This window comes from Embiotoca jacksoni, unplaced genomic scaffold (genome assembly GCF_022577435.1).
Source record: "Embiotoca jacksoni isolate LCO1_2020_lvr unplaced genomic scaffold, fEmbJac1.0.p SCAF_90, whole genome shotgun sequence".
Classification (NCBI taxonomy): domain Eukaryota; kingdom Metazoa; phylum Chordata; class Actinopteri; family Embiotocidae; genus Embiotoca; species Embiotoca jacksoni.
Window position 1 is genome coordinate 793,119 of NW_027185448.1, and position 15,346 is coordinate 808,464.

At 43.5% G+C, this 15,346-nt stretch overlaps 1 protein-coding gene across 1 annotated transcript; it reads left to right on the forward strand.

Annotated features, from left to right (window-relative positions):
- Positions 1 to 1,799: 1,799 nt before the first annotated feature.
- On the forward strand, positions 1,800 to 14,828 carry LOC138193607 (uncharacterized). Its single transcript, XM_069141738.1, has 26 exons — positions 1,800 to 1,861; positions 3,112 to 3,237; positions 3,324 to 3,469; positions 3,859 to 4,012; positions 4,171 to 5,561; positions 5,942 to 6,094; positions 6,544 to 6,642; positions 7,249 to 7,429; positions 7,536 to 7,598; positions 8,261 to 8,376; positions 8,562 to 8,690; positions 8,857 to 8,964; positions 9,060 to 9,201; positions 9,305 to 9,763; positions 10,436 to 10,480; positions 10,677 to 10,756; positions 10,861 to 10,973; positions 11,343 to 11,526; positions 12,587 to 12,671; positions 12,778 to 12,923; positions 13,036 to 13,126; positions 13,244 to 13,392; positions 13,508 to 13,593; positions 13,822 to 13,891; positions 13,988 to 14,109; positions 14,502 to 14,828. The coding sequence occupies exons 2-26, from the start codon at positions 3,135 to 3,137 to the stop codon at positions 14,755 to 14,757; spliced, it is 4,671 nt and encodes a 1,556-aa protein (XP_068997839.1). The 5' UTR covers positions 1,800 to 1,861; positions 3,112 to 3,134; the 3' UTR covers positions 14,758 to 14,828.
- Positions 14,829 to 15,346: the final 518 nt, after the last annotated feature.

The window sequence follows — 15,346 nt, forward strand, 5'->3', positions numbered from 1 at the left end:
GTATATATTAACAAGCTTGTTTGAAATTTGTCATTTTATAGTTCAAAGTAGAACATACTAATCAATAGGTTTTTTTGGTATCTTTATGTAGATGTGAACTATTTGAGTGTGTATTTGTAGGTTTGTGTGTGAATGATGTTATCAGAGGACAGTTTCTACCTTTTTTTTTTTAAACTATAACCATTTTGTGCTTTAACTTTTATCAGAATCACATTTGAGGATTTTTCTTTCACTTTTTTTTTTGCCTTTTTATGAAACTCAAGTGCAAAACCATTTCAAAACAACAGATTCCGTGCTATTTTTATACTTTATTTGAATTGTTAGAGATAAACATTCATGCGTTTTTTAATGTTTTCTGTACTTATGATAGTGACCTAAGTGATATTTGTACTCAATAAAAACAAACAAACAAACAAACAAAAAGACTCTTGCGTCCTGTGTTGAAATCCTTAAATATCAGTGCATTTAGTTTTTGACCTGTTTGAATATTTGAACAGAAATTATTTTTTTCATTCAACTTCATGGTTTTTTCAGTGTCAGTATAGCAATGAAAGTGGTTGGAATTTTAACATGATAAATACCCTCAAATATTTAATATATTATAATATTGGCATTTTGCTTATTAACTAGTTACTAAGTAGCTTTATTGTGAAAGATGTCCTTAACTATGGTTCAAAATAGTTGAGGAAACCATTGATTATCAAAATGTATATTTTGCTCCTGAATCTGACAGTCTATAATTTAACACTTCAGATGAAGTGGGTTTTATAAGGTGTAAAATTACAACTGTAAAAGACAGGTCATGTACAATATCTCAACTTTCACATATTATTTTGTGATTCACAGCAATAAACAAAGAGGAAAAAGTGCTTAAAACAATATTTAACTTTCCGTACACTCATCCATCACTACTCATCTTTTTGCTTTTATATTGACTTAATTGTTTTTGCTGTGATTGTTGTAACCTATATTCTGTTTGTATTTTTATGTAGTGATATTATTATGTAAACACTGTGTTTTCTATAACTACATTTTTAACATTATCAGTGGAGGCTTCAAATTTATTATTTATTTTGTAAAATCTTGTGTTTTTAATTTGTGCAAAATAAATCAAATCAAAATCAAATCAAGCAAGAAAGCAAACAGAAATCAGAACATGCAAGAAGTTCATTTTGAATGAGAGTGAATTTAAAAAAGATTTTCTGTTCCTTAAAAAGAAAATCAAGGTTGATAATTTACTCTGATCTTGTTGTCAACTGGATTTATTCAACAGATTTATTGTTATTTACCTCCATTATTTATCAATTTAGTGTCATTTTGGTCAGTTTGATCAAAAGGCCCCATGGAAACAAGAACAACTGGAACATGTGTTTGTGTTAAGTACAACTAAAACTGAAGTGAGTACTTTGAGATAAAACGGAAGTATCAAACATAAATATAAAAACCGAACACACCTTTTCCTCAGCTAATAGCTGCACATGCTAATGATAGCACAATGCTATGTTTAATATATATATATATATATATATATATATATATTAAACATTATTTGATGAGTGGCCGCCAGACTGATTAATTTCTAGCCGTTTATATTGTTCACGGCTCTAACGCGCAATCCGGCTGCGTCGCGCGCGCGTCGGCGTCACTTCATTTCGGCGCTAATGTTAAGTGAATGAGAGCCAAGCGCTGCACGCGCGCCTCGGCTGCGTCTGACGCGTCGCGACGCGTCGCGTGTGCGTCGCGTGATTTATAAAAAAAATGACCCCGACTGGGGTTTCCGGTGGTTTCCGGTGGTTTGAGCGGGTTGGGGTCGAGTTTGACTCCGTAGTTTAAACACCGGCAGGGGAACGGGACGGAGAGGGTGAGTACACGTGTTTTTAAACATGGTCGTCAAATGTTACCAACCGAACACCCGGCCGAGCTCGGTTCGTCTCGGTTCGTCCCGGTTCGTCTCGGTTCGTCCCGGTTCGTCTCGGTTCGTCCCGGTTCGTGTTCGGTAGCCCAACGGCTAACGTCCGAAACTCAACGGTTGTTTCACATTTAATTGAACCGATTCCCTAAATATCGTCACTTAAACTAAATAGCAGGGATGTGACCGAGGCTAGCCAGCATCTTGTCTGGGATTAAAGTGATCAACTTTTTCGGTGGATTAAAAAAGAAGATAAAAAAAACCCGCTGCTGCTCGTTGACTAACTTTGAGCGTTAGTTTAGTCGCAGTCAAGTTTCTTTTTTCTTCTTGATAAAGTTAACTGTTCTTTCCTTGTAGGCAAAATTAGGTTTCTAACATGTCATGTATTTTTGTACGAGTTGTTTTATGCGGTGTTTCCCTCCAGCTGACCAGCGTGGTGGAAGCTGTAACCCGTCTCTTCATTGTTTACGGGTTGGAAAACGTGCCATCTTTGATCAATGACGTAAAGCAGCTTCCATTGATTCTATTGGTCAGAATACTTACCTGCTCTGATCTGATTGGTGCAGAGACAGACTGGTCTTCCTCCAGCGGACTCACACTGTTGCATTCACGTCCACTCGGTAAACACAGGCAACAACACCAAATGCTTTCGCAAAATTAAGTAAATTCATGTATTTAGGCTGATTTGGAAACGTTTTTTTATTATTTTTATTTGTCAAGCTTAGTTTGAACTAAATATACACAATAATTCGTTTTCTTATTAATTTCCCTTTATAACTGTAACTCGAAATACACGCACAACTAAAAATCACCTCTAAATTAGAGCGCATTATAGAGTTTCTGGGCTTTTCATGGGTTGAACTTGTCATGAACGACACTGACAGGACTTTAAATGCAGCATTTTCGCGGGAAAGTCGTTTTTGTGGAATTAATCACATTGCAAGTCTGCAGAAGTAGTTTTAGTTTGTTTAAAAATGGATTTGAAACGTAAGTAACACAGTTGTTGTGGGATGTCACTTCTGTTTTTATTGGCAGAGTTTCGAAGCTTTTTTTAATTTTTTTTTTTTAAAGTGTCATATGTTATTATAGTGTGCTATATATCTCCTGCGTTTTATTTTACATTGCAAACACAGAAATGTGACTTCCAAGTCTTTTGTCTTTATTAGTGTTGATATTTGATGTCTGATGTGGTGTTCCTGCAGGTCAGCCCCCCCCCTTTTAGGAGATGGCGGTGAATGCGGATCCTTTGTTGAACTGCGGCGAGCTGCTGGCTTGGCTCAACGACACTTTACAGACCAGCTTCACCGAGGTGGAGCAGGTGTGCTCAGGTAAACAACAACATGCATGTTTTTCTGCTCATCGATACAAATCCCACCAGTCTTAACGGTTGCTTCTGTTTTGTGTGAATAATCAGGTGCAGCCTACTGCCAGCTGATGGACCGGTTGTTTCCGGGCTCCCTGGACCTTTCCAGTGTTCAGTTTCAAAGCTGCAGCGCAGAGCACTCTCTCCACAACCTCACTTTACTGGAAGCAGCGTTCAAAAGAGCCGGAGTGGTCCGAGTGAGTACGGTTACAGGCGGGTTTTGATGTCGGCCCGTTTCTATCAAGAAATGATGACTAGAAACATCATATAAAGTTGAAGTAGTTTGTTATTACACACTGTATGTTGGTCACCATTAAGATGTAACTTGTCTTTGTCTTTAACAGTGTTGTCTGTGTTCTGTTTATTTTATTTAATATGTATTCAACAGATATTTAAGGTCTGAAATATTGATACTCGACAGCATGTTTTAGTAAGAATAGTTTCTGATTCATGTCAATATCAAAGAGGCCTCTTTATTCCTTTAATCCCAGCTGATAGAAACACTCCAGTTTGGGATTCAAAAAAAGTGTCAGAAGTTAATGAAACTAATTGGTGGATATGAACGTTTCAACTTGGCTCCCTCCAGCTGATCCCCACTGCGGCGCTGATGAAGAGGAGCTTCGTCGCGGCGCTGTCCTTCCTGCAGTGGTTCAAGCTCTTCTTCGATGAGAACAACAACGGCAGGGAGTACCACGCCTTCGAGGCCAGAGGAGGGCGGAGCTTGGTTCCCGCTGACTCAGGTGGGCGTCGGTGGATAATCACAAAATATTCACGTTACCAGCGGTCACGTTAACGTGTGGAACACTCGACACTCTGAATTTTTCGTATGAATCCATAAATGTTGAAGAACTCCTTTGCATTTAAATGTTCTCTTTGTGTTTTTCCGCCCTCGTTCCAGACGGCCGTTCCTCCCTCCTTCCTGATCAGGACATAGAGATCATAGAGTTGAGGCTGGGGGAGCCGACGGAAGAACCGAAGGAGACTTCAGATGTGATCTTGCTGATCTCTGATGACGAGACCGAGGAGGTCGATGTGGTGGACGTGAAGATGGAGACGACGGCCGAAGACGAGCGGTTACCGGAAGTGGAGCGGGTCGTCGGGACGGAACCGACGGAGAACAAGACGAAAAGTCCAACAAGCGACGACAATCTGGTGCATCTCATCGGAAGACACTGCCGTGACAACGTGAACCCGGCCCACCTGGAAGACATCGTCCAGGCCTGCACCAAAGCCCCGTACGGCCTCTACCTGTACGTGGGGGTGGAGCTGGGCGGGGGGCGGAGCACCAGCGTCATCCTGATCGGCTACCTGGACCAGAGCTCGGGCGCCAGCGTGGTGCGGCCGCTGCACGCCCTGCAGATGAGCGCTGACGCGGACGACGTCGGTTGCACGCTGCGCACCGAGGAGTCCGACGCCGGCCGCCTGATTCAGGTGCTCAGGAAGTTCTGCCTCCCGCTGGCCAACGTGGCCGCCTTCTACTGCGACGCTCCGCAGCCGGCGCTGCGGCAGGCCTTCCTGTCGCGCCTCCTGGCCTTCAACCCGAGGCTGATATCCCTCTGCGAGCTGCGCGGCGTAGCGGGTCGAGCCTGCCAGGCCGGACTCGTGGCTTCCTTCAGTCCGGTGGTCAAACTGGTCCGAGAAGTCCACCATTGCATCTCCTCCGGTGAAGACAGCCTGAAGGAGGTTTTCACCGACTCTTGCGACCCGTCGCTCCCCGTCTCCACTCAGTGTTTGTTTGTCGTCGGCGCCGTGCAGAAGATGGTCGCCCGCTGGAGGGATCTGCTGGAATATTTCAAACCGCTGAGAGACCTGAAGGAGGCCGAATGGATCAGAACCCAGATGATGGATCCTCAAGTTAAACTGCACTTCCTGTTCCTGTCCCACGCCCTGGAGCCGCTCCGAGGCCTCGCCGAGCTGCAGCGGCGCGGCCCGGCGGACACGTTCGCAACGCTGCAGATGACGTCGGAACTGGTTCAGTCCTACGCGGCCAGCGTCCTCCGTCCGTCCGTCGCCGAGCGCTTCGTCAGGAGGCGGGACCTGCACCTGCTCTACAGCCAGAGGGCGTTCCTCCCCCCCACGGAGGTCGACGTGGGCTCCCGGGCCAGAGACTTCCTGTGGGCGACCCCGGTCGTGGACCTGCAGGAACACGCCCGCAGTCACTTCCACAAGGTGGCGAAGACTTTTTACAAAGCGGTGCTGCAGAGTTTGGGGGAGAGTCTCCCCGAGCAGCTCGGAGACACGGCGCTGAGGAACATCGGCGCTGTGCTGAAACACCCCGAAAAGACCAGCGTAAGAACATTTAACTCAACATTCAACTTGAATGTATATAATTATTCAGTCGTATAACTAAAGCTGCTCTTCAGTTCAGAGGTGAAGAAATCTGAGGCGCTCAACATGTTAATGATTTAAAAAGCCTTTTTTAAAATCTCATGGCAGTTAAAACATCAGGAAAAAGTGCAGAATGGGTTGTTTTCTTTTACCTGTTGGCAAGTAGTCACGTGATCAGTAAAGGACCAATAAGCAGCCACCTTTAACCTGCTTCCACTGATCAGGTGGCTGATTATTGGTCTGTATTGATGATGAGACACATTTTTCCAACAGGTGTAAAGAAACAGTCCAAAGACTACTAACTGTTGTTTTTTGTTTTTTTTCTTCTTTGGGATATCAAGCTGTCGGTTCTGTCCACGCTGGCGGTCCAGCTCGGTCTGTGTCCTGCCAGGTCTTTGGATACACGACAGCTGTCGCACGACTTCCTGCATTTCATTCAGGCGGTGAAGGAGGAGCAGATGAGGAGGAACGGAGAGGATTACTGCTGGACGAAGGTAAAACCGATCGGACTGAGCCGTGTTAGAATATCAGAACACCGTTTTTTGAAAACACTTTTTTATTGGTTTTATTTTTACTCTACCAATCTTTTTAATAGTTTTGTGGACTGTGCTGACAGGTCATCATTGTAAATGAGAATTGGTTCTCAATTGATTTTACCTGGTTAAATAAAGGTCAAAAAAAAAAATAGTGGAGAAAGTTGTGCAGATTTTATTTTACTTGAAATGACAACGATTCTGCAGCGTTTTTATTTGGGACACCAGCTGCATCAAAACAAGCGCTCCTGCTTTCTCCCTGGAGAGGAAAATCTTTATTCACAGGTCAAATTTTTTTAAATAATGACGGTTATAAATTTGTGTGTGTGTGTGTGTGTGTGTGGGTGTGTGTGTGTGTGGGTGTGTGTGTGTGTGGGGGGGTGTGTGTGGGTGTGTGTGCGCGCGCGCAGATGTTGTGTCGACTGAAACCGCACACGACCCTGCAGCGAGTCCTCCTCACCCTGCTGGCTCTGCCCACCTCGCTGCACCGGACTCAGGTGTTCACCAAGGTGAGTGCTAAAAAAAAAATTGGGTTGAAGATGACCAACCTGTATCTTCTGAAAGAGAAACGGCTGCTGCAGCGATGATGTTTGCACTTCCTCTCCTCTAGCGCCACCTGCAGGCCCACATCTGTAGTTTTAGTAAACTTGTATAAAACAATTGGTGTATTAACTGTCATGAAACCTATAACTTGATATTCATTAAGCTTAGAGGAGGAATCATTTCAGATTGGAACATAAAGAGGTTCAGAAATCCACCGTGTCCTGACACGACTTGATCTAAAGTGACAAAAAATGACTAAATATCTGATATAAATGATGTCGATAAAATGTTAACAACACACGGAACTAAGTCTGTGTTCAGACTGCAGGTGAATCAGATTTGTTTTTGTCCAGACATCACCGAACCTATCTGCACGGGTTGCCGTGGTAACGGCGAATTCCAATCCGAGACGCGTCTGACTTGAAATCGCATTTCAAACCTCCATGTGTAGTTTGGATTCGAGTGTCTTTTAAAAAAAACAAACAAATCAAACATCCATCTTGATATTGAGACCAGTTAATGTCTTGGAGATAACGAATATCTGTCTTTTGTGTATTTTCTTCGGCCGCCAGGTTTTAAAGAGCATCACGGTTCTCCGGGACATAGAGGACCCCCCCGATGCGTCCCCTCGGCCCGGCCGGTGGCTCCAGAGACCCGGCGGCTGCAGGAGTAAGAGAGGGAAGCACGGCGGGGAGAGCTCGTCGGAGGACAGCAGCATGGAGGAATCGGCCGACGACACGGACAATTCCTCCGGTGGGCGTGGCCAAATGTTTCTGTGGCTTTGTCTGTATAATAATACGTTTATTACTAATTAATGATGCCGGTTAATAACCGTGACTTTATGCTCTGACTTCGCCAGATGTGGTCGACGTTACCGAAGAGTCCAAAATGTCTCATCGCAGCCGACTGCTGAAGACACAAAGTAAGATGTGTTATTTATTATTTACACTTGTTGTTCCTCTTCACAACTCCGCGGAAGTCTGTTTAGCATTTTTACGGTTGCATTAATGCAGAAGACAAACATGGCATCATGTCAGATGAATTGACTTATTAGTATTAGCAGCAGCATCATCAGAACAGTTTGGAGCAGGAAGTGACCATATTTGGACGAGCTGGGGGAGGAGCCAGAGGTGGATCTGACCGATCTGATCGGAAACCTGACGATACTACGTCCCGCCCACCGATAGCTGTAACCTGACTGCACCACAGGCCTGTCAATCAAACAGACACGCCCCCAAAAACAGGTCTTCTTGAATCTTCTTTTCTAATGAATGAGGGATTATTTTCAGATGGACCTCCAGAAAACTAATAAGAAGGAGTGACTTTAGCTAACAACACCGAGATAACTGATGGACACATTTTATTCACTTTGGATTTGATGAGAGAAGTTGAATGGGAGTCTATGGAGCCGGAGGCTTTTTGGAGCCGACCTCTAGTGGCACTCGCTGGTATTGCAGCTGAAGACACTTCTAGATCAGAACCATTTTACAGACCTGAAGCTGCGAACTCTTTTATATCCAGTCTGTGGTTGAAGCAGAGTCTTGCGTGTGAAGAGCAGCGTGTTCAGAGGCTCGTTGTTTGCAGGTGAACGAGCTCTGCAGGCTGAATCGGTCTTCATCGTGAGCAGCGACAAAGAGGATGACGGCATGGACTCTACTGCCACGCTGCCCAGCTCGGCAGGATCGCTGGACAACTCTGTCGTAAGTTAAACTTCACATTAGACGTCGTCTTAAAGTTTAATATGAGACGTATCTCTCCAAAATGATTTTATACAGTGTTAGAAACCCTTTGGTGGTTGTGTGTGTGTGTGTGTGTGTGTGTGTGTGTGTGTGTGTGTGTGTGTGTGTGTGTGTGTGTGTGTGTGTGTGTGTGTGTGTGTGTGAAGGGGGAGCTGGTGTGGGGGCAGATGAAGGGCTTCTCTACCTGGCCGGCCGTCGTCATACATGACATGGATCTGAACCAGGCTGCCGGGAGGAGGATGGTGAAGTGGTACGGACAGGAGATGTCCTCTCAGGTGAGTCAGGTGGCAGCTGGGACAATAGCGAATAACTACGTAAAGCTTCGTACACAGAGATATATATTTATATCCTACTTTATCTCCATGTTGTTTTTTTCTCTTTTATTTGATATTAAAATGTTTCTAAAACTGATGACTATTATTCTGCTTCCACTGACTCCAGGTCAGCCTGCAGGTCTTGACTCCGTTCGCCGCCTTCACTCGCTATTTCTGCGCCAACTCCTTCGCCGTGCTCATCACCTACCGAGAGGCCGTCTTCCTGGTGCTGCAGGTCCGTGTTTGTCTCCCGATATGAAGCGGCAGCGTGTCGAGAGAGACAGAAAAGAGACTTTTATGTAACTGCCGACACGTCTCACGTCCCCCCAGGAAGCCGCGCTGCGCTGCCAGAAGCAGTTCGCCGCCGGTCCGGAGGACCGAGACGAGCTGCTGAAGCAGATGTTGGACTGGGCGTTCGGGGGTTTTCAACCTTCGGGGCCCGACGGACTCAAACCAGCAGCTTCCGTCAACGGTACCGACATCTGATCCGCAGCCTCGAAATAAAACAACGTGTCTGTCGTGATGTTTCAGCTTTTAGCTCTGTAAATCACGCGTACGACTTCTCCTCATTCCAGCCGTCTCGAACACAACCCAGAGCCCGAGGATGAAGATGAAGATGAAGAGGAAGAAGCTCTTCCCGAAGGCCTCCTCTTCTCCCGACTCCTCCGGCCCGATGACGGTCAACAAGGCCGGCTTCAGCAGCAGGATGAGAGAAGTGTCCGTCTGCCTGAACAAACTGAGCTGCAGCTCCTCCGATAAAACCTGGAGATCCATCTGGGAAGAAGGAGGAGCGGACTCATCGGGAAAAGGCTCCAAAGGAGCGACGATGAAGGAGAAAGGAGGAGGAGGAGGGTGGGGCAGAGGGAAGGCAAAGGGAGGGAAGCGTCACAAGAAGACATACAGTCTGTTTTACGGGTCCGACGCCGACGTGTCGCCCAACTACGTCCCGTACAAGAAGAGGAACTTAACCAAAACAAACAATAAGGTCAACCAGCAGAGCAGTGTATACACGCAGCCGGACCAGAAGATCAGAGGTAACACACACACACACACACACACACACACACACACACACACACACACACACACACACACACACACACACACACTGTCCAGTTTCATCAGGTGAATCTGACAAACGGAGTTATCAAAACACTGCAGATTACAGTAAATATAAAAATAGATATGAATGTAAAACCTCCATAACTAAATACTTGTGTTAAAACAGTCAGTTTTTTCTGTTTTCTGAAATCCAATGTTTTAGTATGCAAATGATTAATTATCTATTTAAATGTGAAAAATTCAAAACATATTTCCAGAACAGAAAAACAGCAAAATTCTTGTTTCTTCTTGACATTTTAGAGTCAGAGTTTTACAAAAGCAGATTTTAAGATAGTTCCTTTTATCTTTTTTATTTTTATATAGAAAATATTGTAAGCAGCCATGAAAATATAAAAAAAATAATGTTTGCTGGGATTTATTTTCATAAAATTTGAATTGAGCTCAGTTCAACCCTTCAGAATATAGATAATGTGAACTAACCTGTTAAAAAAAAAAAACCCATCACATTACTACATTAAAATGCAGCTTGAAGTAGTTCACATGAAATTGCAAAATAGAAATCTTATTTATTTTTTTAGTTATTTATTCCATTTCAATCTTAGTTTTTTTATTCATGAGTCCGATGTTGGTTGTGTTTGTTTCAGAGGAGACGATCCGTCGGATCATGGACATGAAACTGGACATCGAGGGTCAGTGTTGAGTCACGCAGCATTATAATAAACAAACAGTCTTATGGTCATATAACTGCACCGATGCTCTTCCTGTGTGTGTGTGTGTGTGTGTGTGTGTGTGTGTGTGTGTGTGTGTGTGTGTGTGTGTGTGTGTGTGTGTGTGTGTGTGTGTGTGTGTGTGTGTGTGTGTGTGTGTGTGTGTGTGTGTGTGTAGGTTTCTGTTTGTGTTGTGGGACTGAAGTGGTGGAGGTGTTCCACCCTCTGTTCAGAGGCAGCCTCTGTCTGAAGTGTAAAGTAAGAACCCATCTCTGAATCTTTTTAAAAATCAAACCGTGCCTATCGGTTCCCGGTCTGTAAATAACGACCTCCGGCTGCGATGATGTCGTCTGTTGCTGCAGAACAACTTCACGGAGACGCTGTATCGCTACGACGAGGACGGATACCAGTCGTACTGCACCGTCTGCTGCTACGGGATGGAGGTGCTGCTCTGTGGCAACAACAGCTGCTGCAGGTAAAAAGACACTTTATTCATCGCACAAAGTAAAAAATATTAAATATATAAATGTAAAAAAAAAGCACAATATATACAATACAAATTGAATCATATTAAACTCAATCGTGCAAAGAATCAAACAAACAAACAAACAACCAACAGCTTAACGGTGTTATTGATGTGTGATTGATTTGCACTGTTGTTTAGTTAAATTTAATATTATTCTATTTTTATTTGTACATAAGTTGTATATAATGTGCATTTTAAAAAAAAGGAAAAAAAAGTGTTTACATTTAATATTTTTTACCACCTCTATTTTATATCCTGTAATTTATTGCTTTGCCACAGTCTTAAGAATGAACATTTCTTCTACCCCTCCGTGTGCAGGTCCTTCTGCAGGGACTGCCTGAACATCCTGGTGGGTCCGGGGACCTTCGACTCCCTGAAGCAGCTCGACCCGTGGATCTGCTACCTGTGTCAGCCTCACCGGCCGCACGCCGCCCTGGTTCCCCGGCCCGACTGGAGCATCCGCGTCCAGGAGCTGTTCGCCAACCACAGCGCCATGGAGTTCGTGAGTCACCGCCGGCTTTTAAACATTTGGATTATTACCGCCATGTGAAATCTTCACGCTGCAGTGACCGAACAATTTCAGCAGAGTTTTTAACAGCATTAGAAATAAAACAGAATTTGTAGTGTTGACTTTTTAATTTTCATTCCTTGAATAATCAGTCGTTTTCTCGATAAATCATTTAATCTATAAAACATGAAAAATAGGACTTTGAAATTATTTCTAGTACAAATATCTACATTTTACATACAGAAATTTTTCTAGCTTGAAAAAACAATCAATCTGTTCTGAAGATATTTTCTGATTTCTGCTTTTTATTGATCACACTTTGAATTCCCAAATATTTAACTACATTTTGAATAAAAATAAAACAATAGCAATAAAATATATCAGCTTCTGGCTCTGCAGATGAACTTTTAACACAGCCTGTGGTTGCATTTATTTTCTTGTCATATATCTGTCATATATATATTTAGGATAACATAAGAAAATATGTTGAATTCCATGTGTTGAAACTACAGTTTTAAAAACAGACATTTATTATATACAAAACTGAGTCCAGGGGCAACTAAATAAAATGCATCAAGAAAATTTAACCACAATGTCTAAAGTGACATAGAAAAAATGTACATTGACAGAGCTCGGCAGATTTATTGTTTGGCTGATTTTTATCAGATTTATCAATATTGATGCTGATGTTGGCCGATTATAAAACTTTGTTTTATGGGATGTAATGCTGAAAAAGGTGCTTGTTGTAATTTAGAAATGTTTTCTATTTGTGTTTTTAAATTTCACGTTTTTTTTTACATTTAAACTGGAAATTATCCTGCTTTCATTACACGTTTGATCACCACATTTCAGCCTGATATATTGGAATAATATTACTTCCTTATATCGGTATCAGACCTAAAAAAAAAAAAAAAAAAAATCCAAAACTAGTCGAGCTCAATTTTTAGTGACAAACTTCAATTATGTGGATTTTTTTTTTTTTTTTTTTTTTTTTTTTTTCAAAATAAAAGCCTGTCATTAACCTGGAACAGCACCTTGGTTTTTTCCTCCGTAGGAGCCGCACCGTGTTTACCCATCAATCCCCGCCAGCCTGCGACGACCTCTCCGAGTTCTCTCGCTGTTCGACGGCATCGCGACAGGTGAGAGTTCGACACCTGAGACCTGATCATGTTTTATAAACTGTTATGTTTGGTTTTTTTTCAGGAAATAAAGTCTCGGTGTTCATGTGGTCCTGCGTCTCCTCAGGTTACCTGGTCCTGAAGGAGCTCGGCTTCAAGGTAGAGAAATACGTCGCCTCCGAGATTTGCGAGGATTCCATCGCCGTGGCGACCGTCAACCACGACGGGAAGATCGTCCACGTCGGCGACGTCTGCGTCATCGCTCAGGAACACGTATGTTAAATTACAAAACCTTTAAAACAACCACGAAGGATTCAGTCGCCAGTTTATTAGGTACACGTGGTTTAAAACTTTGACTCACGGTTTTCTCTCTCTGCTCGTCCAGATCAACCAGTGGGGTCCGTTCGATTTGCTGATCGGCGGCAGCCCTTGTAACGACCTCTCCATCGTCAACCCGATCAGGAAAGGCCTCTACGGTACGTCAGCGCTGTTCCACGCACGTCAATCACTTCACAATAGATATAAAAGTATGTGTGACATGTTGCTGGGTGTGTCGGAGAGACTCGGCTGTAATTCCCTCCCGTCTCCTAAAGGGGGCACCGGCAGGCTGTTCTTCGAGTACTACCGCATCCTGGAGCTGCTGAAGCCCAAAGAGGAAGACCCCCGGCCCTTCTTCTGGCTCTTCGAGAACGTGGTCTTCATGAACACGCACGACAAAGTCAACATCTGCCGCTTCCTCGAGGTTCGGCCACCGGTCCACATCTGTTTCGGGTTCTCTCCTCTAAACTCGCCCGGTTCTGCCTCCCTTGTTTTTTTTTGTTATTAACATAAATGTGTGGTGTTTTTTTTTCGAACAGTGCAACCCAGTAATGGTGGACGCCATCAAAGTGAGTCCGGCACACAGAGCTCGCTACTTCTGGGGTAACATCCCCGGCATGAGCAGGTAGGATGTCTGGTACCGTTAGTAACCATGGCAACCGTGGACAGCCTCCTTTTAAAGATCTGTGGTTAAATGGTTTGCTTGTGATTTTATTTTATGGTTTCTACACTTTCTTTCTACTTGTTTTCAGTCTCTCTTTTTCTTTATTCTTGTGACAGACTTTAAACGCTTTCTAAATGAAGTTTTTTGTGTTTTTTTGTGGTTTTTTTTGTGTTGTTTCTCTCCTGTCAGGCCGATCATCGCCTCCCAGACCGACAAGTTGAATCTCCAGGATTGTTTGGAGATCGGCAGAGAAGCTCGGGTCAGTTGCCAAACTTTATTCTCTCATCTCGAGTTATACCTACAAATCCCTCTAAATAGTCTCTTATCGATGATGATGATGCTGCTTTTGTTCCAGATGACGAAGGTGAGGACGATCACCACCAATCCGAACTCTCTGAAGCAGGGCAAAGACGTGTCTCTGCTGCCCGTCCTGCAGAGTGGCCGAGAGGACAACCTGTGGATCACCGAGCTGGAGAAGTAGGTGTCATCGAGAAAACTAAAAACTCACCGCCTGATTGGTTCCCACAGTTCAACACAACAACAACAAAAACACAAAAAAATACTTTGAAAGCTTAAATCTGTATATTTTCCATCTAAATTTCAAGTACAATAAATAAATCAATCGAGGACAGATCAGTTTCTGATGTGGTGTCCCGATAGCCGACCCGACAGAACCGGCTCTGGGTCTCCTTTCTGTAATATAATCAGGGCTGTGATTTTTTTTTTTTCTTTTTTTCTTCTTCTTCTGGTCAATTAAAAGTGCCAAAAGTATTTCTCAATTTAAATTAAAAAAAAAAAAAAAAAAATCTCATAATTAAGAAAGCTGGAACCTGTCGGTGTTTTAATAAACCTATAACCCCTAAAAACAGGATCTTCGGTTTCCCCAAACATTACACCGACGTGAGGAACATGAACCGACAGCAGCGGCAGAAGGTTCTGGGGAAGGCGTGGAGCGTCCCCGTCATCCGACACCTCTTCGCCCCCCTCAAGGACTACTTCGCCTGCGAGGAGCTGCCTCCGATGACCTCCAACTCCTCCACCTCACCGCCTCCCACCGCCTCCCCTCGCCTCCCCGGACCTGCTGCAGTTCAAATAAGGGAGGCTGGCTTTGTGTTGTATTTATAGTGTGTGTGTGTGTGTGTGTGTGTGTGTGTGTGTGTGTGCACGTGTCTAGCTCGACTCGCTCGACTGTTAAAAAGTCCACACGATGGTTTCTATCAAATCCAGCTGATCCTCCAGTTTTTTTTAACCATTTTTTAAAAATGAGTAGATACAAAAAAAAGATTTAATTTTTTTTTTAGTTTGCAGCGTTTTATTTTATGTATTCTGCAGTGAATCATGTTTTTTTTTTTTTCAGATTCATAACTACTGCAGCTGATGTTTGTACAAACTTCCAAAATTAACTTAGTGTGGGGTAAAAAAAACATCTGTTTTTATTTTTTTAAACTCTTCCATCTTTGTAAATATTTCTGTACCATTTTTTTTTTTTTTTTTTTTTTTAACTCATGAATGTAGGAATCCTAATTGGTGTGCGTTTGGGAGAAGACACTGAGTTGTGTAGGTGTTTACAGGTGTGTTTACAGATGTGTTTACAGATGTGTTTGCACTACCGCTTTACCAAAGACAGAACTGGGGCGAACACGAAGGCTTTTGAACGTGTCGTTTTGTCATGTGACTGTTTTATTTTGTGAAATATCAGAAGAGTTGGACTTTG